Below are 27,729 nucleotides of genomic sequence, written 5' to 3'. Positions count from 1 at the left end.
ATATGTGTTAGTGACATCTAACGGTGAAAGCCACACGATGCAGGTCTGCTTTTATTTCTTTCTACTCGCAGATGAGATTTCATTTTAAACTCCAATTATCCTTTTATTGTGGAACTATAATAAGTGTCATCATCAACAACGAAACCATAAATACTAAATACAATCTTACAACGGAGAACGTTAAAGTTACAAATCTATCTACTAGATGGCAAGAGCGCAATGTAATTGTCATGACAGCGTACACAATTCAGAGAGAAGAAGAGAGACCTGTTAGTGGGGCTGCAGACACGACCTAGGCCGGTGGCCTATTTCCTCTGCAGGAAAGTGGGCTGACTGCTCTCCACCTGTCAGGGGGACAGGACAGCGACTGGTCCATACGACAGGTAAAGACATGTTTTTAGCCCTTTGAGGTTCTTCGGGCATTGTCTCTTGACGTTCAATGTCCGTTCAGTGTCCCCAAGCTCAACTGTCATCATGCAGAGCGCCTTGTCCAATTTGATTCTAGCAGGTTAGCCACCTAGCATGCTAAACTGACATGCTGTGATTGTAATTCACAATATATTTTGTAATTATTAACCTTGATAGTTCATTCGTGCAATATTGGTTGTGTAGCTATGGTAAGCGAATACGTTTAAAATGCTAGCTAGCTCTACAGCATTTGATGAACTTTAACCTCCATGGTTGAACATATTTTCACCCCACATACATTCACGTTATATCTTCTGTCATGTTTTACAACTCGAAGCATTCTTTTTGTTCAAGATCGACAACTGGTATGACTGGGCAAACGGCAAGGAAGCAAAGGGCGTGTTCGCAATCGATCGAAAGTCGAGCTCTCTTAGCGTCAACATGACTCAAACCAGATTTGATGTATGTTAATGGAGTTATTATGTTTGAAAATTAAGTGTCCAGCATCCGCTTTTTGTAGTATGTAGTAGTTGTTCCAGTTATTTTGTTAATTGTGTCAATTAGAGTTTGAGTAATCTGGTTCAGTAACGCCTACGGTATCCGGACCGGTGCATAACTTTGTCCCCGTTTCATGTATGTGTTGGCATTTATGATATCGGGTACTATTTTGGGGACTTGCAATGTCCTTCATTTACCTTGCTGTCTTGTTCCAACATCCAACACATTTTAGCAGGGTTTGACTTTTGAATTTTGACCTTGGGCTATCACATTGCATACATGCATACCAAAAAACTAGTATTGACATTCTCATTGCTCATGACTCGGCTGTCTGCTAAGTTTCGTAATGAGTCTAATATTGACCGATAGGCAGTTTGAGGTTCGACTTCCAGTAAGTCTACATCAGGAATCATCTATACTATACTGTACATTTCCTGTTTCAGTGTAGAATGCCTTGAAATACAAACATGGCGCAAGGGAAAAATTGCCCACAGTAGTAGAGAATACAGGGTAAAGGTTTAGTTAGTGCCAAACATGCGAGCTTATGATGATAATGTGGCTTTTTTTTTTTTTTTTTTTTGTCGAATTTCAACATGGGAATTATGCATCCTTGGCAAATATCTCCAGGGTGTATCCAGATATTTTAAAAAAATAAAATAAAATGCAACTCGTCAAAACAAGCAGCAAACGCTTCCGCTCTGTCACGTAACGTGCTACTATGTGTGTGGTTGCTAGTTTGATTCTCTCTACAAGTATTGGCTAAATCCTGTGTTAAGTAATCCCGTGTTAAGTCTAACTATTTGTACATATTCTTTTTTAAGTAGTACCTGAAAAATGCAGTGTAGTATAAATTTTCATCTTTTTATGCTCTTTTGTCTGAAAACATTGTGTCTGTTTGATGGCAGATGTTTGTCGATGAGAGCAGTTCTAATGTGATGCTCAAGGAGCATTGATTCTTCCTTGGCACCATGGACTCTCCATCAACGCAGACTCCTCCACCGTCATCGGCCTCTTTGGCTAAAAGAGGTCACCCCCTGCTTTCTACAGGACCCCTGAGCGCCATTCTAGGACCTCATGGAAAGCATTACCTCTGTGGCTCCATCGCAGCTTTCACCAACATCATGGTGACCTTCCCCATCCAAAAGGTTCTCTTCCGCCAGCAGCTGCATGGCGTGCTCGCGCTCGATGCGGTACGGCAGCTACAAAGGGAAGGACTTAGGAATCTTTACAGGGGGCTGCTTCCCCCGCTACTCCAGAAGAGCACCACCGTGGCGATCATGTTCGGCTTGTACGAGGACTTCTCCCGAGTTCTTCTAGAGCGTGCCGACGGCAGCGGTGTGCCAGAGCTGGTCACGCGAAGCTTCGCCGCTGCATTGGCGGGAACAACGGAGGCCTTCCTGGCCCCCTTTGAGCGTGTGCAGACGCTCCTTCAGGACCACCGGCACCACGGACGCTTCAACAACACGGCCCACACCTTCAGGACACTTCTGACCGAGTACGGTGTCCGGGAGTGCTACCGCGGCCTGGTGCCCATATTGCTCCGCAACGGCCCGAGCAACGTGCTGTTCTTCGGCCTGCGAGGACCCATAAAGGAACAGCTCCCCGAAGCCACCAGCCGGGCCAGTCACCTCGTTAACGATTTTGTATGTGGGGGCGTTCTGGGGGCGGCGCTTGGCATCATGTTCTACCCGTTAAACGTCGTCAAGTCGCGGGCTCAGTCTCGGGTAGGCGGAGCCTTCCAGCCGTGCAGGCAGGTGTTGCTCATGGTGTGGCGGGAGCGTGGCAGGAGCGTTGCCATGCTCTTTCGAGGGGCCCACCTCAATTACCACCGTTCGCTCCTCTCCTGGGGTATCATCAATGCCACCTACGAGCTGCTGCTGAAGCTCGTATGAAAAAGAAAAAATGCGTGGCAGATCGAGTCAGGAGGAAGAAAACATATGAATTAAGTGAGACATGGCATCATCTGATGTTTCCAGAGAGATAACGTTGCACTTCCAGAGGCATGACTTTATCCACCTGTCACATGATTTCAACTGTATGCAAGGGTCCAATGGGGGTAAAAACAAGTCTTGTTTTCTCCTCTATGTTGAAAACTTCCAGCCCAGCACCTTTTTTTGTTTACAGTATCAAGCTAAAGTGATTTGAGGACTTTCAAGTGTTGTGCTTGCTGTGTGTGTTTTGTGGAACATTATTTTCGTTAGTTTGTATTAGAACAAGCACTAATTTGTCCACATCAGCATCACCATTACCGAATTCTCCCAGAGAATTGTCCGAAATGTGGAATTAAAGGATTGTCCCTTTAATTTATTTCACCTAATGCTTTATTTCAGCTACATGCAACTTGAACGGGAGTAAGCCTAAAAAAAAAAACGTGTCATGTCCATCTTGCCAGTACAATTAATTAGCATTTTCAAATCTCAGCAGCCGTACACAGACCCACAATCATGACTATGTGCTGCTGCTGCTGTGTTTGTATTTATTAGTAGTAAAGTATTTAATATAATGAGCTCCAAAACTGCCCCTTCTTTCTTTTTTTTAATTTTTGTATTTGTCATTGGCATTTATTTTGGGCTCTGCACTCACTTTGGAATATGTCCTTCCTTATGTCACGCTTGCTCTCCTCTGCTGTCTGTAACATCTGTTGACATAATGGGCTCACATTTCACACTCGAGTAGCCGCAGCCAGTCAGCATGCAGCCGTCCGTCCCTGACCGCCTGGAGAAGCGTGCAGGCAGCGCTGTTTGGGTGCGCAGAACCATCATGGCAGCAGAAGAAAATGTTCAGTGGCACAAAAAGCTCAAGCTGCCATGTAAATGGACCACTTGGCCTATTTCTGAACTTCTTTTCATTATCAACAGTCTACAAAGTGTTGCCTTTTATAAGGTTGGGCTTTATGAACATGAATGCTTTTCTTTCAAGCACAAACAGTTCAAGTCGTTCCTCACAACCAAATAAAATGTTGCAAGTTCATCTGAATGCTGTCATTTTTGTGGAATACATTGAGTCATCAGTTTATTTCTTGATTCCCATAAATGGCAACCACAAAGACAGTTTTCTCCTTGTGGGGTCAAACTGGTGTCTCATTTTTTTCAGCTTTTCTGTGGAACTAAAAAAAAGTAGCCTCAACATTGTCATATATTGCACTATTTAAAAAAAAAAAATCTGCACACTGAAGATCATGGATTAAAAAACCTTCTGGTGACAAATTCTGCACCTGATGATCCTTGACATTGCTCAACCAATATAATTAACCCTATCATTCACCAAAATTTTGGTAAATCTTGTCCTTACACCAATATGTGCTCAGTCTAACACAATCGGACATGTTTTCTTTTGTCTTTGCAGCAATAAGTGAAATTACCGTGAGAATGTGTTTTTGACATGTCTCGCATCTCTCGCAGCAGACTTTCTAGATTACCGAATCAAGAAATCAGACAGATAAAGATCAGATTAAGGACAATCTGACTTGGAACGGGGATTTTGGCTCAGGCTGGAGGGCTTGAGCTGCCGTGGTTACAAAGCCTCTCTGCTAAAGTGTTTCTTTTCATTGGGACAAAATTAAAAGCTCTGTGCTTGCCGGCTGTAAGGGTTCTCAATCCATGCGCTACCTAGTGAAAGAGAAAACGAGATGAGAGGTAAACATTCCCTGACCACAATATTACTTGAACTACTAAAATAAACATTAACCCCACTAAGATAAAATAAAAAAAATAAAAACCGGTTTTGCACATGATTGCAATTCAAAACATGAAAGGTCAACGTATCATTTATTCCCAAACACATTTCTTGGTACATCTGCATAATTGTGGCTACAGAAACATGACTGCAGATGAAATGTACAACTTTGACCCAGAAAGAGAACAAACAATGAGGTGACACAGGCACTGGTTTTATGCTTGAGCCTGTTCGATGCAACAACAGCATGTACGTCCAGATGTTGGCACGCAATCGGAGACTTTTCTCAAAGGTTGCTGGCTTTTAAAACATGAACTGTCACCTTACTGGTAAGATTACATCTTCACCAATTTTAGTCTTGCTTTTCCCCATTTGTATAAACATAAACAAGCAGACGCTGTTCTCTCTTTTCCCATCTGGTGTAAACAGGCAGATTAAGTTAACACTGACAACTTAAATATCAGCATAAAGTCTTCGTATTGACAAATTCTAATGCCATGCAACTTTGCCGAAGGTTGCGGGTAAATATGCAGTACGTTTTCCAGAACTGAGACACAGGCCAACATTTCCAACAACAACAAAAAAAGAAATCACCCTTTTTTTTTCAGACCAACATAATGTAGTGGTTGTTTTCAATGTTGGCACAACAAGACAAAAGGAATACAGAGAGATGAGGAGTTTGCATAGCCATAAACTAAAGTAGTGAGATTAATAATAAGACATACAGAAAGTACATTTTGGACCTTGTTGTACAGAATTTGTCACTTGTGTACCCAAAAAGGAAAGCATCGGGGAGACAGTTGTGGATACGTGTTTTAAGACTTTGGATCATTGCTACATCAAAACAGCGTCAACAGTCACTTTTCTGACTTGCCAAAATATTTCAACATACAGTAAATATGTTCCCTTGTTTTGCGCCATGGTCCTTATTCTCACATTTCCAGAAAATATATGCTGTCTTTATATATGTATATGCTGTCCTTTGGATGAAAACTACATTATAATACTGCATAATGTTTGAATGACGGGAGTGCTTCAAAGATGCTCAGTCAGGACAGAGGAAAGCGTAGAAAAACACCTAACACGAGGTTATGTGTCTTAGAAAAAGGTGCAATCTGTAACAGTCACAAGTACTTTCCCTGATGTGTGATGGTACGGTCTAATCCAAATGATTTGTCACCGTTATGTTGGGAAAAACCAAATCTCCAAAAAGGTGCAAAGCTGCACATATGAAAACAAATTGCTGAATTTTTGTGCATTTGAGATCACTCTTAGTAAAACGGACCGCTGTGTTATGGTCATTAAAAAAAGGGACAATTTACAGATTACACCTTGAGGAGTGAATGAATCAAAGTTGGTCTAATACTGTTTTAAATATACGGTAAACAGAAATCCAGTGACATCCATAGTTTCATATTTTTAACCACCAGAGACCTGAACATCACAGACCATGGTGCAAATACTGTAAAAAATAAATACATAAATACATTAAGGGGCAATTCATTCTCACGTACGTACATACACAAGTTGTAATAAAATAAGAGAAATATAAGAGTTATAAAACTCATATGTACAAATGCATAGTCCATACGCATCCACAAAGAGGCCAGGCAAAGTTCCCTCTCAATATTTGGGGTTTTGTGGGCTTTGTCTTTTCATGTAGATATGTGTGGTGTGCATGTGCATGGCACTTACTGTACAAGAACAAAGGGTCGACACCTCTCGTACTTTGAAATTCAGTGTTAACAGTCTGGTGGGTCAGAAGGTTAAAAGTTGAGCGGCACACCGCTAGCAATATCAGAGGAGACTAACGTGGGTGTCCGGAAGAGTTGTGTGAGCGCAAACACAGATGAGATGAGTACAGTGCAGCGTTTGGCAAGCAGCCTGACGCCATCGCCTTCTCCCTGGCTCTGTCCCGACCCATTAAGGCCGACGCTCTTGCCACCAGTGCCGGTTCCGGCTGTCTCCACGGCCCCAACAAATTCTCGGTACAGAGCCACAATCTCTTTCAACTTGTCCATAGGCTCGTGGCTGTCATCCTCCAAGCTTGCATTATGGCAGCTGTCGCAGTCGGCGCACGGACTGGTTCGCATGCATGCCGCCGATAGCTGAACCAACGCACCGAAACTATTCGATAAAGACCGGAGGGCTTCGTCGGGAGCCCAGCCTACACGTGTGGCCCGCTGACACCCGGACGCCAATCGTCGCGCTTCAGCTTGGAGGAGATTCCTCTCTGCCTCTGTCATGCTGGCGGGACTGCACCCCGTGCAACCTGTTTGCATCGTGCTGCCTTCACTCCCATTGTGATTGGGGTCGGGCCCTGCGCCATCCTGCTTTGACAGGATGTTTGTCTGCATCGGTTCGGGTAAAGCCCTCTCCAAGACCAACAAAAGCTGATCTATATCTTGTCGTAGGGAGGCAAAACCTCCTTTCAGGCTACCGTAGTTCTTGTTGGTAAGGGAACATAGGGGACTCCGGAGCGAGGTTGTCGGTGACACCGGACACGAAACTAAGGGACTGAGTTCAGAGGAGGCAGTGGAGAAAGTAGAAAGTGGTCGAGGATTGTCTCTGAGCAGTGACAGAATATTGGGATTTGGAGCGGGTGTGGTGGGCGAAGGAACTGGCGGAGGTCGTGTTGTTTTTGGACGCGTGCGGCGGGAGAACTCATAAACAGTCAGCTCCTCGTCAAAGCTGATGCCATCCTCGTTGTCGCCGCTGAAACAGTTGGCGTAAACAGTACGGCAGCCGCAGGCCTCTCGTTGCTGCGGAGGGGTGCCGTCTCCGAGAGAAGACGTTGGCGAGTCGCCCCCGATCTGCATGTTGGATATGCCTCCTATTCCCACCGCGGAGTGGGTCCGTGACTGAGGTTGTTCTGATGAGACATTGTGCGCACTGTTGCTTGCAAAATTGAGATTTGGATGTGACCCATTTGTCCCATTGACCTTTCTCAAGTATGAGCTTACGTCCCCTGCCTCCTTAATGGTGGCTATGACGACCTCAGCTCCATCCTCTAAAAGATTGCCTTTTCCGCCTGATTTGGATGCCGCTGTTTCTTTATCCTTCACAGGGGTCTTGTTTGTGTCCGACAACCCACTCGCTACAGACAAACCTGACCCAAAGCCAGATGTATCGCCATTGATTGAGCTGGTGGAGGGGTAGTCCAGAGTCCCTAATATCTCCTGCGAACGAGTCATGTACCAGGGAAGCGCCTGAATTTTCCCTCTTAGAGCAGATGCAGATAGTCTGCCTCCGAGGCTAGAAGAGCTACTCCTCAGATCGGTGCCAGACCCAGATCTTCTCTCTTCTCTACTTTCCTGGCCAGTAACCGCTTTGGAGCTGTTTGAGGTGAGCGAGGTGGCAATTGATGCGTCAGCATTTTTGGGCGACAGGCTCTCGTGGCTCACAGAGACCCTTCTTGGTCCTGACTGGACACTGCCATTGCAGCTGCTCCAGGGGTGAATACCGTTTGGTGGACTTGTGCTGTCTTTAAAGATGCTTTTGTTTGGATCTGTTGGAGAGACTGGAGAGCTAGCAACTAATGTCAAAGGATGGAGAATTTTGGGCGAAGTGGGTTTTGGTGGTACTGGAGGGGGAGCAGATAACTTCGAGCCTGAACTTGAGCGAAGGATAAGGGATGCATTTTGAAGGTTTTTTGTAGTGCCGTGACTTTTCGTCACTTCAGAAGGCTCCATTTTGTCAGGAATGTATGCTTTGTCTTTGAAAACGACACGTTGTGCATTGTCTTTAGGCTGTTTTGTCTGTTCCTCTTTTGTTTGCAGTGCCGTGACTGGTAACGCTTGCTTGTTACACCGCACTGCAGTGATGAGCGGCGAACCTCCTGTACCGTACGTGACCGACTTGAACTCCATAGTTTCTGGCTCCATTTCCAACAGGTCAGAAGACAGACGTCCACAGGCATCTCCATTGCAGTGGGCGTAGGATTTCCCATGCTTGGGAGACTTGGGGGGAATAATCTGAGGTTTAGGAGGCAGCTGCGGTTTAGGTGCCAGTGGTGGTTTAACCTTGACTTCAGGTTTCTCCGCGGGACATGGTTTACTAACAAGGTTACTGACTGTATTCGTGGGATGTTTAAGCTCCTGTACTTCTTTCTTGATCTTAGACGATTGAAAACGGGGTGAGGACGGCTCTTTTCCCAGAGCGGGAAGAGAATTCCATGTTCCACTTAACCGATTCGCATTCCGCCGATCCGCGAGCTCTACGTCTGCAAGAGAGAAGCCATTTTTTTTTTTTATTGAAAACTGCCAATAATTGTGAATATTTTTTCCATTTTGAGAAATGTACAATAAGTTAAAAAATATGCACACCTAACACTGGAATTACATCAGGTATAAGAAACATGCTAAGAACAAACCTGAGAGATCTGGAACTGGAGAAGTGAATCTCTCCTGTGCATCAAAAAACTCCTCTTCGGACTCGGACGCATTCTCTTTGACCAAAACAGCTGCTTTCGGGTTTGGGGATGGGGTTAGGAAAAGAGACTCATCATCCTTTGAGAGGCGCTTCTCAGCTTGTCCTGCTTTGTGACCTGGTATGGAACTGGTTCGTATTGGTACTTTGGGAGGGGTTTTCTTCTTTCTTTTAATGGCCGCTCTCTCGAAAGGTGTGCTGTCAATCATCCTTAAATCTCTCGAACTCGGGATCTTTGAAATGCGTCTCAGTACCTCTCTTCCTCGTTCTTCTTCCTCCTCTTCCTCTTCTTCATCATCACTAGTAGCTCCCGATGGGCTCGAGAGGAGATCTGCTTTAGAGAGTTCAGAAAAACAAAGACAAGGCTTGTCACTGACTCTGTAATTGAGATTGGTTGGTCTTGAAGGGCCTTGGAGGCATTTTGATTCCAGAAGGTAGGGTTGATGAACATCCATGATTTGGAGATTCTCTCTTGTGAGCGATGCATCGAGACGAGGGAGAGCTTTGACTGTGGTGCTGCTCTCTTCTAGGGCGGCACTCAACGAGCCGCTAGATAAGCTAGAAAAGCTGCTGGTCACCCGTAGATCCGTGTGGTACCAAGTGGTCTCCGAATTCAATTCTTCATTCATCACTTTACGCAGACCGCTTCCCGAAGCACCTCGTTCCTCTTCACCCTCGTATTCGTCACCTTCTTTTGTTACTATTATCTTCACCTCCTTTTTGCCGTTCTGCTCCTCCCTCTCTTGTCTCTCTTCCTCTTTCCTCTTTTCTTCCTCCTCCCTTCGTCTTTCCTCCCAGTCCTGACTTGCCGGGTCATGGTGTTTGTAATGCTGAGAGTCCATTGGATCATCCTCATCTGTTGAGTCGTCTGAGTCACTGCAGCAGCGAGACACGTAACCTGACACGATAAAACAATTTCTTAGTACGATACTATTTCTGTTCATCATCATAAGACCATGAGAGACTTTTCTATCCGTACCCATACTTGTTGGCAAACATCAACATGTGATGGAACTATGTGGGTCATTCCAGAATTGAAAATGTCCTGTTTAATCACCATTAGTACGCTTTTTTTTTATGACTACTGTATTTTATTTGTCACATGCTGTGTTTGTCCCAGTTGTCTCAGGCCAATTATATTTTTCACAACATGTGTACATTTCTGTATTTTGTGCATGTATTAATTAAAATGTAAAGTTGGGGCCAGAAAATCTCCTCCAATTTGAGAATGACCCATGTATCAAAATGGTTCAAGCCAGAGAGTAATGACTTAAAACAGTTTTTGCTCACTTGATAGGGACTCATAGCACACGCCCTCTACTACGGTGACCTTCCCACACACACCTTCTTCAGCAGCAATGCGGTGCACCCTCACTTTGGGACGTCCCATTCGGAAGACATTGAGACTCGGATCCACCAGGAGTTTGCAGTACCCTGCCAGCAGACACGCTAGGTCTTTGGCTGCCAGAGAGTCCATCAGTAAGGCAAATGGCTAAGAGATGGAGGGCATTGTAGATGATAGTGTCGAGCGGAAGTGATTCAAGCCAGAGGGTAAAGGAGAAAAAGCCAATGGAGTGGGACAAAGGGGGAGAGAGAGAGAGACAGCCAGTGAATTAACCTTATGGCGCTCAAACACACTGCCTTAGGCTACTTGGGTGTCACAGGAGGCATGCTTGACCTATATTTACTCAAGCATCAATTGTCTAATCTGTGTCAGTGTAAAAGTGGGTCCTTTCAGATGAAAAATACAGCCAAGTGTCCATGTGCCAATAACTTGCATACCTTCATGTCGTGCAGTGAGATGCGCAGTAGACTGACTTTGTCCGACTCGGAAAGCAACTCCACGCGGCTGATGCTGCTGAACTCAACCAATGTGGAGATTACGTTGAGTTTGTGATTGATGACCTGACTCATACCATACTTGGCTCCCACCAACAGGCTGACCAACACCTCCCGTTCTTGAAGCTGAGGGTTGATGATAGAGAAAAGATCAGCACAGAAAAGCTTTAACAAGTTCCGTATTCTGAGACTGCCAGAAAGTTCAGCCGCTATTTTACGGTTCAGTGTCCCAAATTAAGAGCTGTGCCCGTATATGCCTGTTTTATATTCTGTTCTTATATTTTGCTGCTTCACGTGCGTTGAAGGAGCAGTAGTTTGAAGGTTTAGAATCCATGCCAACTTCCATCAGCCTATCTATATGTTTTATAATATACTCAATGTTAGCATTAATATGATAGACAGAATAATGTGCTTTGCTTGAACGTTGGTCTTCAATTGTACAATCCTGTTGAGGTATCTTCAAAATCAGGCTTACCATCATCGTAGCTGAGTAGGACCTTCCTCCGTAGGAAACAAGCTCTCCCAGTTGAGTGAGGTAGGCTAGCCGAGCCTGGGAAGCAGATATCACCTAAACCACAATAAATGTGAAGAATAAGAGGACAGATGAGAAAATGGGGAATATGGATGGACACACAGAAAAAAGATCTCTCACTCATTTTACCCCACTTTATACACTATCCCATAATGTGCCCTTACGACTCATCCTGTCACGCTATATATCACTTTAAAACCACAGGAGGATTAGCTTCTGGGCCAACCCTACAACCGCAACTCAAATCTTATTAGCCGTCATTTTTACACTGCACCGCATCCTCGGGGCCGCTCGGTCAAACTTGTACCTTCTGGCGAGGCTCTAACAGAGACTGAATTTTTTTGAGGTGGTAGCTGATGGCTTTTCTCAGGTCCTTCTCCCTCATGTTGCTCAGCAGCGTGGGAGAAATGAAGCTGTCAAGGCCAAACTCCTTCCTGTCATCACCCAGAAGAAGAGAAGATAAGCACATTGATACAACATTTCGCTGTATACCTACAATGTTAAAAATGTTAATTGAAAAATTGAGCATTGTTTGATATCTCTTTTGAGTGTTTGAGCCTTTGAACACAATGTTCTCAGAAAGAAGTGGCTGAGAGTGTCCATAAGTGTCATTGGCGGGCTAAGAGTCACAGAAAGGCAAGAAGAACTGGAGGCTTTTGGAGCTCTTTTGTTGGATTTGTGTCATGAAGGAGCTGGGTGACCAAATGCAGCTTAGACCACGGTTTATTGAGGGAACTCAAAAGACAGACTATAAGAAGCTCGACTAGGGACGAGAATACCTGAACAGAAAGACGAGACAAGAACGACGACGACAGACGAGACTAGAACAATCCGACAGGGAGTGACACGCAGACAGGACTTAAATACATGACAGGTAACGAGAGGCAGATTACGGCGATTACATAGATTGTGAGCAGACACAGGAGGGGAGGAACAACGCCAACAGAAACCATGGCAACATTAAAACAAGGAAACGAACGGAGACGGATCGTGACAGTTTGTGAATCAAACACCTATTGTGAATTTTGTCCCTGATCTTGTTGGAGAACAGTGAGTTGTGCAATGATAATGAAACACTCAATTGTTGAACATGTGCATTCAAAAGTTTAGGAAAGGACAAATCAAGTGAATTTTAGGATGATGCTGGAAGTTTGCCTGACCCAATATTACCAACTTTTTCTTGTGACACATATTAGCTTAAAATGTGTTCTATCCATACATATGAACCAATTCACAATTCACGTTAACACTCACGTAATGGCTTTGATGGAGGTCCTGGTCAGTCCGCAGCTATCGAGTCTCTCGTGCATGTGCAGGGCAGCGAGACGAAGTGCAGTGTTACACTTCATTTCGACAGCAAAGCGCTCTTGTAGTACATCACCAACACTCTGCAAGCACAAACCATGAAAGTGGAATCAACACAGATAAGTGTTAAGTAATGTTTAAGCTTGCAAGGCGAAAAAGTACTTTCACATAGATCAAAATATAGAAAACACATGTGCATCTTTGTATATAAAAACATCATGGATACCCAGTCTACATAATGTTGAAACCAACCTTTTGAGAGGCAAACACCTTTGAATCATTTATACCGCTACCAATCAGCAATATTACAGCAAAATGTATTGGAAATATGATTTATAATATGAAATGTACTGATAGGGAAATTAGAGCCAATAGTGTTCTGTGGTCATAGTTTAGCATTATGCCTTTGCGCTAAACAGCTGCTACGCTTCTCTAACCTGTAAAAATAGGTACTCAAAGGCAAAGGCGTCCTCCTGTTGCATGTCCGCGGGATCTCTGGGGACGAAGCAAACCCGGAATAGACATCTGTAATCATGGGAGTCTTTTTTTTGCACCACCTGATGGAGACATGAGGCATCGATGGAAATGTTAGCCCCAAGTTCTGAAAGTCAAGGCAACAAACATCCAGTTGATTTGTTAGGGGACAAACGCCATTGCCTGTTGTTTTCTTACCTTCTGTATAAGATCATCTTCATGCAGCAGCAGTAGTTTGGTGATGCTGTACTGTTGCTCTAGCACCAGGGCAAAGTATTCGATAGCCCGGATGGATAATTTATCCTTCAGAGTCAGAACAATATCCTGGAAGAGTGAAAAAACAACAGTTGAGACCCCCTTGGACAAACATATTTCACCCCGCCCGGTCTGCTAGTGGCAGATGGTCGGTCCAAATTGTCTCTCTCACTTTTGCCTCCCTGTGGTGATGAAAACAAGCCCAGTGAAACAAAACCCAGTGTCACAAAAAATTGCGTTTTTGAAAAACTACATTTATAAATTCCAAATGAGTTATATGACAGCTCCATTCCAAACAACACTTATTCTTACAATAACCTCACACAGTGGAACATTCTCCTCCTTTTTCCTTCCTCAGAAGCCATCAAATTAATTGCTTTTTACGATCACATCATTGGAGTGCAGCTACAGTCTACCCACACTTGAATTTTCTTGACTCGAGCAATCATGTCATGCAGTGTGAAAATTGCAAAACACAGTACTCCAACTTAAGTCTTCTTGCAACTGACATCTGGTTTCAGGGCAGTGAGAATGTCTGAAAATAGGAATTTTAGCGGACAGTAGTAATTCAAATGTGGAGCGTTGCGTAGCAGCTTCGAGTTTGTCACTCCGTGTTATTTTGTTTTCTGAGTCAAGTAATCTCATGCTACGTTGCAGTTCACTTATCGCAGCCTCATTAAATCACTCGTTGGGTATTTAAAAATGTTTCCAGTGTGTTTCAACAAGTATCATTTTGAATAAAACGTGTGATAGGCTACGCAAAGGCTTACACACCATTTTCACAATGGAGCACATGAAAAGTACACACAGACCTTGACAGTGGTGGTGTGGTCAAATTTGAAGGCCTTGGTCTGTCCGTTCTCTAGATAGACTTTTAGAACGTTGGGCAGGAAGAGAAGAGAGTTTCCCTGATCGAGAGAATGAAAAAGATGAGATAAAACGAAAAAGATCAGATCGAACATGACATAGCTGCAATGCAGAAATGTGCAATACTACTGATGCCGCTCGTGATGTCTACTGTATGTGTGCAAAAAGCACAACATGGGAAAATGACTACTTTGAGAATAATTGTCAATTGTTTGTCTATGTGAAACCCTTTGAGACTGCTTGTGATTTAGGGCTATACAAATAAACATGACTTGACTTGACTACCCATACAAAGCCCGTATTGGCGTTTTGTGCAATTATCTCTGGGGACACAACTCAGAACGACGACAAATTTTTAAGTACAATCATTGATTGAACTTGATGCTGACTGTTTTTCTCATCTTTCATTTACAGATGTTTACTTGTTTACTTTGGTGTGCCTTTAATTGCCACATGGTAAAGTTTTTTTTTTTTTTCATTGTTAAATAAGTTCTTGCTCATTTAAATGTTCTCACCTGAGTGTGCCCGTTGACCACCACCTCTTCTGCAAAGCGCACTTTAACTGGATTACTCCTCAGACGGGCTCTCTTCTCTGCTGACATGATGGATGATTTGGGATTCTGCAACACACAGACACACATGTGGCATTGTGTGGGCAGAAACACGCTGGTTGAACTCAAGGGGGAAAAAAGCAGTTCATTCTTCGATCAACAAATTGAGTCGGAGTTAAAGAGCTGACGTGCTGTTTGCACATTTGTGCTTTGTAATGTAAAAGTTGAAGAAGGGGGCACTTAATGTTGAGGCTTCATGCTTGAAATACAGTAAAGAGAGATGCTGATATGAGTGATGTAATGACTCTCAGTGAAGGCGTGCCGAGGGAAGTTCATCAACGTCTTCTTTGTACTCACAGTCATGTGCCGGAGGATCGTCATGGTTATGCAGTCCTCCAAGTCCCTGTGCAGAAAAAAAGCATAAGCAAGCACACGCACACATATCACATTCTTGTTTCAGCTGTTTAGTGCGCCCTTTCGCCTACAACTTTTGCTGCAAACTTGCTAAGCTATTCTCAAACATACACACACCCTCTCACATGCATCAGCCTAACATACTACAGCAAACAGTGAAGAGCATCTGATGACGCCGCTTTGTACAGGTGGTCCAATGAGTGGCCTCGTTACTGGAAATGTTAATTGATCTGAGCCGGCGATTTAATTAGAGGACGTCTGATGCAGTCAATCATCAACTAGTTGGACAGTGACTTTATTTCCTTCCGAATGATGCTTTGATGCGCCCTACTTTAAATAGCGAGCTAGGGGAACATATCTAATATAGCTCATCATTACTTGTATACCTTACCTTAAGATGTTTTCCACCTCATCGCCGTTCAAATCATCCAGGACAGTATCATTGATCTGCAAGACTTGGTCCCCAGGGTAGAGTATCCCATCTGCAGGACTCCCTACACATGCACGCACGCACGCACGCACGCACGCACGCACGCACACACACACACACACACACACACACACACACACACACACACACACACACACACACACACACACACACACACACACACACACACACACACACACACACACACATCAAAAATGTGTGCACTTGCATAAAACAATCCTGGTTGAATATGTGGGCAAGTAGCTACTTTTAGTACAGATTAAAGGAGAGTTGCACACACACACACACGCACACAAAATGACACATATGGCTGTTGAACAGCTCTCCAGGACGTGAGGGGTTACAGTTATTCTGGGTCTCTTCCAACTCGGCTCCACATGTCTTTCTCTCGTTTTATTTATACTCATGTGTCTTCGGGCAAGCAAGCAGGACTGTGGCGCAGCAGTTTGGGTTTACGCTTACTAATGCACACTCTCAACACAAAAACACACGGAGAGCACATACGTATAAACGCATGCGCCCACGCACTCCTTTTGCACGCCCCATCTGTCTGGCAAAGCCGCGTCCACCCAAGAGATGCACACCGTTTTGTTACACGCACGCGTTGGCACACATTCAGGCTCACTCATGTCGCACAAGAGCACACTCCTCCCCCGTCGAGCTTACGTGTCACTTCTGCTAATATCCTGATCTTTGCAGTTTTTTAACACCCCTCCCTTCCTCTTTGTTTTGTCATGCGTCAAACTAATCCACAAATGTCTCTAAAAAGCTGTCAGCCCTAGGCGCACGCATGTCAATATCACACTATTTCCTCACTTTGGTTTGCACTTTGGCCAAGATCTGTGTCTCGTGTTTACTGTGACGGTTCTATCCGCTTTTTCTGTCAGTTACCCTTTTAATTGGGCAAGGAACCATATTTGGTAATGCCAGTGGTGAGCTGGAAAGGTCAGAAAGTCATTTCCTGCAAGTCATTTTTACTTATTGCCAACAGTCTTTTCACTTTACTTTTCTCTAAAGTTTGCTTCCAGTTGATGATTATGTTTTTATTTATTTATTTTATTCTCCGTCCAATCAGATTTCAACCCTGATTGTGCTGCCATATCGAGCTAATCTTCCTAGGGCCTACAGAATAGTAATGCTTGCCAATATAACCTAAACTAAATTAGCAATGGACCAGTTACTTTAACCAATCAAATTTCACATCGGTGCTCACTGGGCCAGAGCACTGGCTCTCGATGACATCAGCATTTTTCTGTCCTCTGCCTTGGTTGTTTTTTTAGATAAATGTTGATTTTGAACTGCTCAGATGTACATTTTATAGTTGTATGCTGTGCTGTTATATTATATTTTTGGATAGTACAACTGCGTGGTAGAAGTGGTATTAAAAGGGGGATTAAGTCCGCACTGAAGGCCGATAGATAGCAAATGCATGGCCAGCCACTTTGTATCTTTGTTATCTCACAATGGAGCATTAAAGCAATCATTATTATCATCACCATTATGTGTGTATCAATTGTAAAACATTGAAACGGGCTTGCCATCTCCTCTATTAAGTATGTAGGGTTGAATTTTTGAATTGTAAGTATTACAGCCACCTATTTAGAGTTTTTGTGGGGCTTCAATTAACATTGTGTACACTGAGCCACAGTTACAAGTGACAACATCAGCATTTCTGTTTTGCTTCTAAAAGCTGGCTAACAGAAAAGTGATTGAATTTAGAGAGGGTGAGCAGGTGTAACTGTTGTTCAGGCGGGCCCTCTGGCACCAAGCCCGGCAGCCTGATTGTGGACAGGCTCTTTAGCACAATTCACACTCCATGTCGTACCTGTGGCTACATCCCTGACCAGCAGGGGTGTGTTTGTGGTGAGGAGGAATCCATGTCCGGTGCTTCGGTCCAGCACAGGATCCCTGGTGATCTGTAGTGACAGCTTGGCTTGGTAATTCTGATTGGACAGGCTGTTGGAACGTTGAGGCCTCCCATCGCCTAGCAACCGCTCTCTGAAAGGGTCAAAGGGGGTGAGAAGTTACATGAGAGAAACCGTGACAACATAACACCGAGACTTTTGGAGCAGGGACCGAGGGGGCAAAGTTACTGCACTGTCGAGCTATACATACAGAGCTTTTAGCCTGAAATCAATAAGTACACAATCTGTGTTCTAGTTCATACAAAATGTGTTTGATTGCGTTGAGGTCAGGGTCTCGGGGTCAGTGCATTGGCATATACCAAAAAGAGCCGTGGCCAAATTGAGGTTTTTACATCCCTCCAACTAGGACAAGCTATACCTGCTCAGTGATTCTCGGGTACGACGTATTATGGTTCCCACCACTTGTTGAACCCGGCTCGCCCTCCGCGCTGGAGACCTGCTCCGACACCGCTCCTTCTCCTCCATTTATCTAAAGAGACACAGACAGACACAGGAAGGGGTTCATTTCAGACACAGAACCAACAGAAGCATATCAAAGGAAATAGCTTTGTATAAAAAATCACAGAACAAATCCATGTCCGTCGTAACAATCTGATCCTCTTTGATTTTGTAAGATGTTTGTAGTGTCATCCTTGTGAGTAATCAGAAAAGCAACCAGTCAGGAGTGGAAAACAGAATGAAGGATATGAGAGACAGGAGAGAGCAGAGCCAGAACGCATCCTTGACCCGATTCAATAAAATAATGAAAAAACAGCTGCACATCTCACAAACATACTTCAATCTACATATTAAAAAAGATTCTGCAGTCACGCACTTCTTGTTTTGCTGTTCTGTCAGGATATAATGAAGCACAGAGGCCTTGGTGAAACCACGAGACAGCAAAAGCAGAACGGAGTTATAATCTTAATTTGCAAAGGAATTCCCATATCTTTATGTTTTGTGCACACTCATCTAAAAATATGCTTTATGAAATACAACACACACACACAGTTTTACGTGTGCGCTTGTTGTGTTAGAAGAATGGTTGGCATTTATAGCGCATGAATGCATAGCAAAATCAAACCTCATTGTGGTTTTGAAAATCTGAAACAGATTTTGTGCTTTTCTTTTACATCTTCAGACAAATATTTGCTTTGTTTGAAAAGTACTTTTGCTCTCTGTGTTTTTGTTTTTCTCAAATATTATTGTGCTCCGGCCCTGTCATGTACTAACTAAGCCTTTCGTACTGGAACGAATTAGATCAAGTATTGAACACCCAGAAGATGAGAAAGCAGTGGGGAACATTTTGTTCGTCACAATTTTGAGGGATTTTGTTTTTTGAAACATTTTTGTTGAAAATCATTTTAAATACGCATGCCTGTCTAGCAAATTGCAATGTCCCTACATGTTAGTATAACGTAGTGATGCCCAACCACTGTGGAAATCAGATCAATACCTTCCAACTCGGTACATTAAAAAAAAAAAAAAGAAATAGTGAAACAGCATATTGACTTTTTTTTTTTTTTTTTTAACATGGCACAATTGTCAAGGAAAAAGAGAATTGCCTTGGCCTGTTTAATAAAATATTGTTTATTTCTTATATAATTGTGTAATATTTGGTTGTATGATAAAAATATAGCTTTTGTGCCATTTTGGCTCTCTAGACCAAGGAACGACAATAATCTCATAATCAAAAACGTCTATTTTCTATTAATATGACAGTACACACCACATATTGGCACCACAAAAATGATCGCTTAAAAAGCTGCAATACAGCAGGGCCACAAACAATGAATCCGACTACAGTAAATATTTTCCTCATTAATTTCCGAGACGATGTGCAGGACAGGATTTCTGATTGGGTTTAACAAACAATCCAGGTTTCATCTTCATCTCAGTCGCTGCTTGTGTGCCAGTGATGACGAGCCTGCCGCAGTAATATTATAGCATGCCGCGTAGATTTGACCTTTAAGAGGATTAGAGGCCTTCGATCTGCACGGGGCCAACATTGGTCAGGGTGTCACTTTAGCACCTCCTGCTGATCCGCACTGAGGCCGATTGGCGAGGATGAAGAAGGATGAATGGAGCAACATCGCTGACAGCTGCGCCCAAGGAGATGACTGTGATTATTGACGCACCGCCGAAGAACAGGGACTGACAAAACACTCCCTCTCTCTGTTGTTAGCTCTTTGAGTGTATGTTAGGTCAAGCAGTTTCTGAGAGGATTTCATTTTCACTCTTTCTCCATTTCTCACCCTTACAGTTCTGCTCTTGCCAGGTCAGGTAACCATCTCCAATGACTGAGAGCTGCAGCATCCAAGCACTTTTATATAGCCATCCTTAAGAAATCACACCATTGGTTTACAAACATTTTTCTTAATGTAACATTAGACTTTTTATGACTCTATTATGCTTGTGAAAGGGTTGGCCATAGCCGTAGATTTATGCAGAGTCAAGAAAAAAAAAAATGGCATACACGTAGGATTAACTTTAAAAAACACATGCTGACACAAGAATCGACGTGTATTCTGTCAAGCTAATAATCAACACCAGACATTGTCAGGGTCTCAACAGAGTGCCCCTCCATAACTTGGAAGTGGGAGTGTGACTCACCGTGATGAAGTTTGCCTCTTTAGGACTCCACAACACAAACAGCCGCTCGCCCTCTGAGACATCAGCTCGGCAGCCCCTCCAAGATTGGCTGAAAGGAGCTGGAGGGGGACCCTTATGGTCATCGGTGCTGGTCCCAGTCTGGTGTAGCCACCTGTGACGAGCAGATTAGAAATCTATCAGCAAGACCCGTCAAACTCAATTAACAATGTCCACTCCAGAAGTTGATTTTTACAGTGTGGATCTTGTAATCAAATCTGATAACACTTTTGAGTGTAAAAAAAAAAAAAAGAAAAAAATTACATTCCAGTGTTTCAGAAGATATTTTCAGGGTAAATCTTGAAAGTATGTCAAGCAAAGCAGATGTGAAACCAAACCAGCTATGTGAATGCGGTTTTCCAAGAGGCCCCTCCTCTGGTCCCCAAGGCTCTCTCGTTTTTTTCCCTCTCTCACTCTCACTCTCACTCCACCATGATGCACATGGCGATGTGGCAACAAGGCGCTCCATCCAGACATCCTCTGGTTGTCTGGATTAAAATTTCATAGCGCTCAGTTGGGTTAACGGTTTGACTGGACATTCTATAAAGACGACAGCAAAGTGTGGTGCAAACACAGAAAGGCTGCCAAACAGAGCGAAATCTTGGCCACTCTTAAAAGCGCTTTCATCGTAAGCATCAGGGGCGGATATGGCTGCAACCTAAAGCCAGCTTGGGGAGAAAATAAACATTTGGGGAATGCTTTGTCGTTGGCTGCGGCGTCAAGTGAGACAACGCATAACCACACATCAAAACCTACTAAAATTACACTTAAGCATTGACTTGCTTGACGTGAACTGCTTCTGTTGGACTTCATCTTGCAGTTCCTCGTCCCATATACTGAGCTCTTTCAGGAGGCCCGCGTGTTTCAGTGAGAGAGCAGCACAGGACCAAGACAGACTGCAGTGGACATGAATAATGCATGGCGCTAATGCAGCTAGTACGGCCGCCGACCGCTTTCTTCTCCTCGAGACCATCGCCAAAGCAGGCAACAAGCGCAGAAAACTAGAGGGGACACTGGAAAAGACAGATGGGGGTTGCAGAGGTGAGACGGGGAAATGGGAGGCGGCTTTAAAGGGGGCTGAGAAAAGGGGACTGGGAGAGTGAAAGAGCGGGTCCTAGCAAAGAAAAGAGAGAAAGGACAGGATATTGGAGGGGGATCGGAGGGAGGGAGGATTTTAAAGAGGCCGAAGAGGGCAGCGTCAAAGAAATGCAGGCTGAAGTGGATGAATAGAAAGAACAAAAGTAACTACAGTGCGTTGCGAGGGAGTTTGTTCATAAGGAGGAGTTGAGAATGTTGATGAGTGCAGCATTCCTTAGGGCAAACACGGCATATGGCATGACACAGATGTATTGTGTTCTTGTTGAATTAACCACAAAAAAAACTTCTGTATTGTTGTTATAACCTCCAAGAAATTTGTAGCTACCAGCTGCTGTGAGTTAGTTTGTGGTACAGCGGTGCCTTGAGAGTCAAGTCTAATTTGTTCAGTCACAAATTTCTGAAATGGGTTTTTAAATTAGGAATATAGGGCACTATAATATTGTGCTTTTTAAAAAAACTTCATTCACCATGGTGCAGTATAATACAGTCACATAGACACAAACAAAGAAGTCACCACTACTTTCAGTGAGTGAACAAACAGCAATAATATTAGATGGATTTCCCAGAGGATAAAGAATATATGTCTATGTGCTATTGCCTGTCCAGCGGTGTTGATTCGGGGTGGAGATCATGTAAAGTTATTTTAAAAACATATTTGTAAAATGTGTGTCACCGCCATTCCATCCATCTATTTTTTTTATACTTATCACTGGGGTCATGCGTAAGATGGGCACAACCTGGACTAACTTTTAAGTAACTTTTCACAACAATAAATTTGCACGCAAACTCTTTGTTATCAACATTTATTGAGAGACCATTTTTAACTTGTGTGCCATTCATTTAAATTGAATCATTAAGTACATGTTTTTTATTTTCTTACATTTAAGCATAGTGTTATTTTGAGGAGGTATTTGTGTGGCTTTGAGAATCAGGGGTATAAAAAACAGACATAGGGTTTGGTTAGTCCTTGTTTTTTGTTTATGGTCAATTAGAACACCATAAAGTCTACAAATGACAACATTTCTGACTCCCCAACCGTTTTGAATGCAGCATGATGGTGAAGGTGTGGCAATTTTGTGGTGATCCGAATCAGGATTGTTTGGCCTTGGCAGAAATTTGCAAACTACTGAATGCAGCCTAGCATTCCATGTCGCTTTATTTGTCTTCTTCCCCTGTGCTTGCTTTAAAAGCAGACATATCCCCACTAACTTCTCACAGTTTATTTGATCCAAGACATAAATCAATGAGCAAAAGCTGATGGGAGTCTGATAGTCTACTACTGCCATATCCTAAAATTGCCATGCAGCTGCTCACTCTCCCCTCCAGTCTTCGTAATGTGTTTGAGGTTATGAGGGCTGTCTCAATCCCTGTGTTGCAACGTCTGCGTCTCATTCTTTCAAGACAATCCCCCACTCGCTGCCCATTTTCTCTCACAAAGTCTTTCTGTCTGACAAAACAGTCTGTTGTTCAGTCCTGTGGTTTGCTACGAGCACACATGCAATTCATAGACGGTCCGCTTTCTCCTGCTTGTGAATAACAAAGTTGAATTATTCAGTCAGCTGGCTGCACACACTGCTCTTACAAACACATTGCGTGCACAATACTCACAAGCGTTCATATAATGAGCGAGAGAAAAAGAGTCTCTTTGGCTGACTCAATTGCAGCTTTATTTTGGAAAGGCAGTTATTGACATCTTGTCCCTAATCTGTCCCCCACACACACAGACACATGAGCTGCCCTCCAGCTGAACACAGTTGAAGCAGAGCAGGATTCAGCAGTTTACAGCACTTAACACCTCATACACTCACAAACACAACAGGCTTGGCAGCCCAAAAATTATTTTCAATAACTCAAGGTGCACATATGGAACAAAAGCGTCCTGCTGTTTTCCGTCATTCATATTGTAAAGTGAATGAAAACATCTCCACCTTGAGTGCCTCAGAAACCACTTCAAGAATTTTTAAGGACTCTAGCTAGGTCCCACTTATTAGAACGAACTACAATCACTTTGATGGTTTGTAGCTGATGTTTGCAAAATGCCCATATTATTCTTAGCACCATTTTGTGCTTTGTTGAGTGTCACAGGATCTGTATAATGTTTGGTTCGATTCAGTGGGATTATGATGATTCAATAATATCTAGCTCCAACTGGTTTTGATGCTTTTTAATCATTTCAGAACATTTTTTTAAATATTTATTTTATTTTATTTTATTTACAAACATAAATGGGTTCAACTGACAGGAGGAAATAGGTTCTACAATATTATCATACACCTCTGAGCAGATTGAGATTGAATGCCTTGCTCAATGGCAAGTTGGGGAGCATTATAAGACCTCCAGCCCACCTCACCCCCGAGTTTGCCTGAAGCAGGTTTTGAATCTGTGACTGTCTAGTCAGGAAGCGAAGAGCTACTGCTGCCCCCATGGACAGGAAACATGTAATCCTGAGCTGGATGATCCTATGTGGGCCTTCCACTGGTTTTCCAGAAAACATCACATCTGTTGTTCTTCATGCAGCCGCTCAAGCTCATTCCATTAGCCTTATGAGGCCTGGACTCAGCGTGCACAACTCATTTCATTTCCCCTTTCATCAGCGACTTGGCGGGGCTCGCACTCCCTAGTGCACTATGAAATAATGAACCTTTTGAAGATTAATAGAGCAATGTGTTGTGCTACACGTCGCTATCAATGGTTTCCAGAGAGGAACATCTTGATCTCCGAGGAAGTCTCCCTGGATCTGAAAGCGTGATATACTGTCGCTGTCTGAGACTCGCGTCAATAATGGCATATCAAAAGAGTTATCTTAGAATACGAGCATTCCAATAGGCCTGCAGCTTTGAGGCAAAATAAACAAATACAATGGTTACATTCCTACATAGTACATAGTCCATCACTAACAACCTATTAAAGTCATAATTAAACCATATAGTATTTACGTCAAAAATACTTCCTGGTCCAAAATATAAAACACTCAAAAGAAAACGTGATGCGAGCGTGCCACTTGCGAAATGTCATATCGTATCCCATAAATGCATTTTTAAAAGTATTCATATTAAGTATTCATATTGAAATGAAAAACGAAGTCTCTGAACAGAACGTCTTAGCCGTTCCATTCTCATAACCTTTTGTACGATATGTTCCTAAACAGAGTTGGCCTACATTGTGGCACTGCTGCCAGTCAACTGTGCCATCACCATGGAGCTGTCACATCAATGAGGTCATGCCTCCCTTTCGTCTGCAACATAGTGTACGGTCTGTATTGATTTTTTTTTTTTTTACCCTACCTCTCCTCCTATACAGCCATCATCCATCCAAGTATCGTCATGGATGCTAAGTATAAAACAATCGGGACAACTACACGGCAAATGTAATGCCTGCTTCCACTCCGCTGACAAACATCTCAATACAATTTTGGAGTACGTGTGACATTTTCTTTTTCTATTTATCTTGTTTATACCAAAGGTGTTGCTTTGTGTCATGCTGGAAAAAGAAGAGCCTTCCCAAGGAGGGAAAACAAAGAAAATATCGTGGTAAGATGAACATTTAAAATCGAAGAACTAAACCGTTACTGATTCATTAAGAGTTTTGTTCATACAGTGCTGCTGCTTTGCGTTTAAAAGTACCAACTCTTGTTTGTTGATAATTAACATCCACACTAATTTCCATTAGCCCATCAATGTTTGTTGAACGGTAGAAGTGTTCGGTAAAAACATTTTAGTGCTTACATATAAAATTGTTGATTAAGTTTTCTTTCCGTTTTTGTGTGTGTCAGTTTTACAGTAAACTTAAACTAGGAGCGACAAAAACAACAAAGCAAGAGTGAGAACAGGCGCTAAGGAAGACCGATATATTAAAAAGTGTTTTTTAATAAGTTTAAATGTTTTCAAATGATAAGAGAGGGATGAAACTCTATTTAAACAAATATAGTATATATAGGTATGATGTCTACAACAATATCCACATACTACAGTACTATATGCAGCAGAATGACAAACATAAACTATTGATGAATAACATCCTACAGTAACAACAAGAGGGCTCGAGTAAGTGATCGCTTGAGCGAAAGATTGGCCTAGAAGACCAACCCAGCAACAGCCCGGGAGACATGCAGAGTAGAGGAATAGCATGGCAGACCAGGCTGACTGCACTAAGTGGGACAGTGGAGCGAGCAGTCAGCCAGGCAAGTCACAGGCGAATGCAGGCAGGCATCAAGACTTTCCTCATGTGCAAGCCCTGCTGCTTGTGTATCTCCTCTGGCACCATGAGCTCAGAGCATGCACGTCCCATCACATGGAATAACATATACTACATCCCTGAGTCACTACACGCTGCCTGCAGCCAGGCCAGAGCACGCACCTAAGACAAAAAGAATATCCACCTTTTTCACACATAGCAGGAGTAGGGGTGTGAAAATTTCAGGGATGTCCATAGCCACTTCTGGCCACCCCTTGGTGACGCCCCTGGCAACAACAGCAATAGCCAGATGCTTTAGCCAGTTGCGATACTGCTGTTAGTGTCTGTCCTGGTCTAGTTGTCTTGTCATGTATGCTTGGCCTGGCACTGAAGAAGAAGAAGCAGACGAAGAAGAAGAAGACGAAGAAGAAGTCGGCTGCTTCTGGCAATATGACATAAAGACAGTGAAAGAAAAAAAAAAAGACTGTCCCAAGGCACTGCCAGTCGCCTACGCCCATTCATAATATGTGCTTTACTAGCTACACTTCTTGGATCATCATGAATCACAGGAGTCGACTGATCTTGGACTGTGCATTCAGCATGGGAGCTTCCATGCTCAATGCCTTAGCTATATTTATTTAAAACGCCTATCTGTGAATAAACGTGGTCACACACTGCTGCTTAATGCCTCCAGAAAAGCATCCATCCTTCCCCTATGGTCAAATTGTGATTCAGCAGACAGTCAAATCAAGAGACGAAACAAAGGAAAAAGGTCAATCTTTTGTTGGATCCAAACAATTTATAATCTTAATCGGATTTAAATATCCATCGCCGCACTCAGATGGGACTCAGACGGGTGCTGACCGTGGTCTGCGTGCACCGCCGTCAATTGAATTATTCATTTGGTTGAGAAATCTCAAGCGGAGAAGACTGGAATGGACGCAAGGTGCGAGGAAAGAGGCGAGCGATCGGGCGTCTCGGTGCGTGGATATTGTTCACTCACCTCGTGCTTTTCAAGAGGAGGCACACGGACCGGGTGTCTATGGACGGTGATGCGGAGAAAGGGGAGACAAACAGCGATTGTCTCTCTCCCGAAAAAATCCGCGGCGTGATTCCCAGACCGGATGAGGATGATGATGGGGTGGTGGTGGAGGGGTGGTGTCTATGTGCTGGATGCTGTCATCGTGCCGGGACTGCTTCTCGATTTTAATCCGAGGCCCTGAGCTCAGAAATAGACCCACCCACCCTCTCTTTCAGATACGCCCCCCTCCCCGCCCTGCTACTCCACTGTCGTCTACCCAATGGACCCCCGGCCCCTCCCTCTGCAAGGTCACGCAGTGACATACAACATCGCCATCATTGGAGTACGTCACACACATGTCTCACAGGGTTTCTCGGAATGTGTGTTGTTAATTTTCCATTTTTCATAATTTGGTTTCACGAATGTGAATGGGTGTCTCTATTTTTCACTATACATATACCCCAAAAACAATCTGTTAAAGCGATAAGAGTGGCATACCATAGATGTTATTATAACATGCGTGTTATCTAAATGGCTCATCGGAGGACACTATACCATCAAACAAGTGCTCCGAATCTTTTCGACGCCAAATTTCTTGACTGGGCTACATACTTCCACAACATTTGAATAAAACTACATTATAATAACGTTGCCCGCGACCCCCGTGGGGACAAGTGGTACAGATAATGGATGGATGGAAGTAATCGGATATATATTTGGACCAGCTGCCGCATTTCTTTGTGTCAACCCAAAAAAGCTCGTTTTGAATTCATTTATTTACCTCTATTGCCTCCTAGTGTGACCTCGTCACTATGATCAGTCCTCGTAATAACAATCATGAATGTTATTATTATTATTAATAATTATTACTATTGTTGTTATTAATTAATCTTCAGAATCGCTTATCCTCACGAGGATCACCGGCATGTCTGAACCTATCTCAGCCTAAATTTATAAATGTATTTTGTTGAGTTGTAGCATTTAAATGCACTCTTCCTCGTGTTTTACGCGGACTGTAATAAAACCGAATGGTTGCTTGTATGGAAACGCTAATAAGTGATGTTGTTGTTTCTGGTCACCATACACATTTGGACCACAGCAGGTAGATAAAAAAGTCATTAGGTTACAAGTACAAGTAATCAATTCCCCAATTTATTTCTAGTTCGTTTTGTGCAGCTTCCGTGCGA

At 43.3% G+C, this 27,729-nt stretch overlaps 2 protein-coding genes and 1 long non-coding RNA gene across 5 annotated transcripts; 2 read left to right on the top strand and 1 right to left on the bottom strand.

Moving 5' to 3' along the window:
* The first annotated feature begins 62 nt into the window (after positions 1-62).
* Positions 63-3,876, top strand: slc25a51b (solute carrier family 25 member 51b). 2 transcript variants are annotated; one of them, XM_088383930.1, is made up of 2 exons: positions 63-383; positions 1,812-3,876. In XM_088383930.1, exon 2 carries the CDS (start codon positions 1,875-1,877, stop codon positions 2,796-2,798), a length of 924 nt encoding a protein of 307 aa, XP_088240056.1. In that variant the 5' UTR covers positions 63-383; positions 1,812-1,874; the 3' UTR covers positions 2,799-3,876. The 2 variants fall into 2 exon arrangements, with proteins under 2 accessions (XP_088240056.1, XP_088240063.1); XM_088383937.1 differs by lacking the exon at positions 63-383 and adding an exon at positions 384-508.
* A 780-nt stretch (positions 3,877-4,656) lies between these two features.
* Positions 4,657-26,732, bottom strand: frmpd1b (FERM and PDZ domain containing 1b). Of its 2 annotated transcripts, none has more exons than XM_088383817.1 (17): positions 26,525-26,732; positions 20,215-20,365; positions 17,981-18,091; positions 17,523-17,695; positions 15,638-15,740; positions 15,190-15,235; positions 14,797-14,901; positions 14,227-14,322; positions 13,358-13,483; positions 13,123-13,242; positions 12,635-12,768; positions 11,688-11,814; positions 11,324-11,416; positions 10,792-10,974; positions 10,300-10,501; positions 8,954-9,907; positions 4,657-8,803 (listed from the first exon to the last, which is right to left on the bottom strand). In XM_088383817.1, the coding sequence occupies exons 3-17, from the start codon at positions 18,085-18,087 to the stop codon at positions 6,348-6,350; spliced, it is 5,025 nt and encodes a 1,674-aa protein (XP_088239943.1). In that variant the 5' UTR covers positions 18,088-18,091; positions 20,215-20,365; positions 26,525-26,732; the 3' UTR covers positions 4,657-6,347. The 2 variants fall into 2 exon arrangements, with proteins under 2 accessions (XP_088239943.1, XP_088239953.1); XM_088383827.1 differs by having other exon boundaries at positions 10,354-10,501.
* On the top strand, positions 21,035-24,989 carry LOC148404496 (uncharacterized). The gene is made up of 4 exons (XR_015860117.1): positions 21,035-21,291; positions 24,497-24,565; positions 24,649-24,715; positions 24,811-24,989. It is a non-coding gene; the product is annotated as an uncharacterized LOC148404496 (long non-coding RNA).
* Positions 26,733-27,729: the final 997 nt, after the last annotated feature.

Source organism: Syngnathus floridae, chromosome 1, assembly GCF_059516105.1.
Source record: "Syngnathus floridae isolate MCC-2025c chromosome 1, RoL_Sflo_1.0, whole genome shotgun sequence".
Taxonomy (NCBI): Eukaryota; Metazoa; Chordata; class Actinopteri; order Syngnathiformes; family Syngnathidae; genus Syngnathus; species Syngnathus floridae.
This window is presented reverse-complemented; position numbering and strand designations above follow the sequence as displayed.

Bases quoted from the DNA above. Each gene is read 5' to 3' on its own strand.
- slc25a51b (XM_088383930.1), top strand. From the start codon at position 1,875: ATGGACTCTCCATCAACGCAGACTCCTCCACCGTCATCGGCCTCTTTG.
- frmpd1b (XM_088383817.1), bottom strand. From the start codon at position 18,087: ATGGAGGAGAAGGAGCGGTGTCGGAGCAGGTCTCCAGCGCGGAGGGCG. The intron at 12,769-13,122 runs GTTAGAGAAGCG...TTGTGCTTGCAG, and splicing joins TTGAGTACCTATTTTTACAG to AGTGTTGGTGATGTACTACA. The intron at 10,502-10,791 runs GTATGCAAGTTA...TCCATCTCTTAG, and splicing joins TCTCACTGCACGACATGAAG to CCATTTGCCTTACTGATGGA.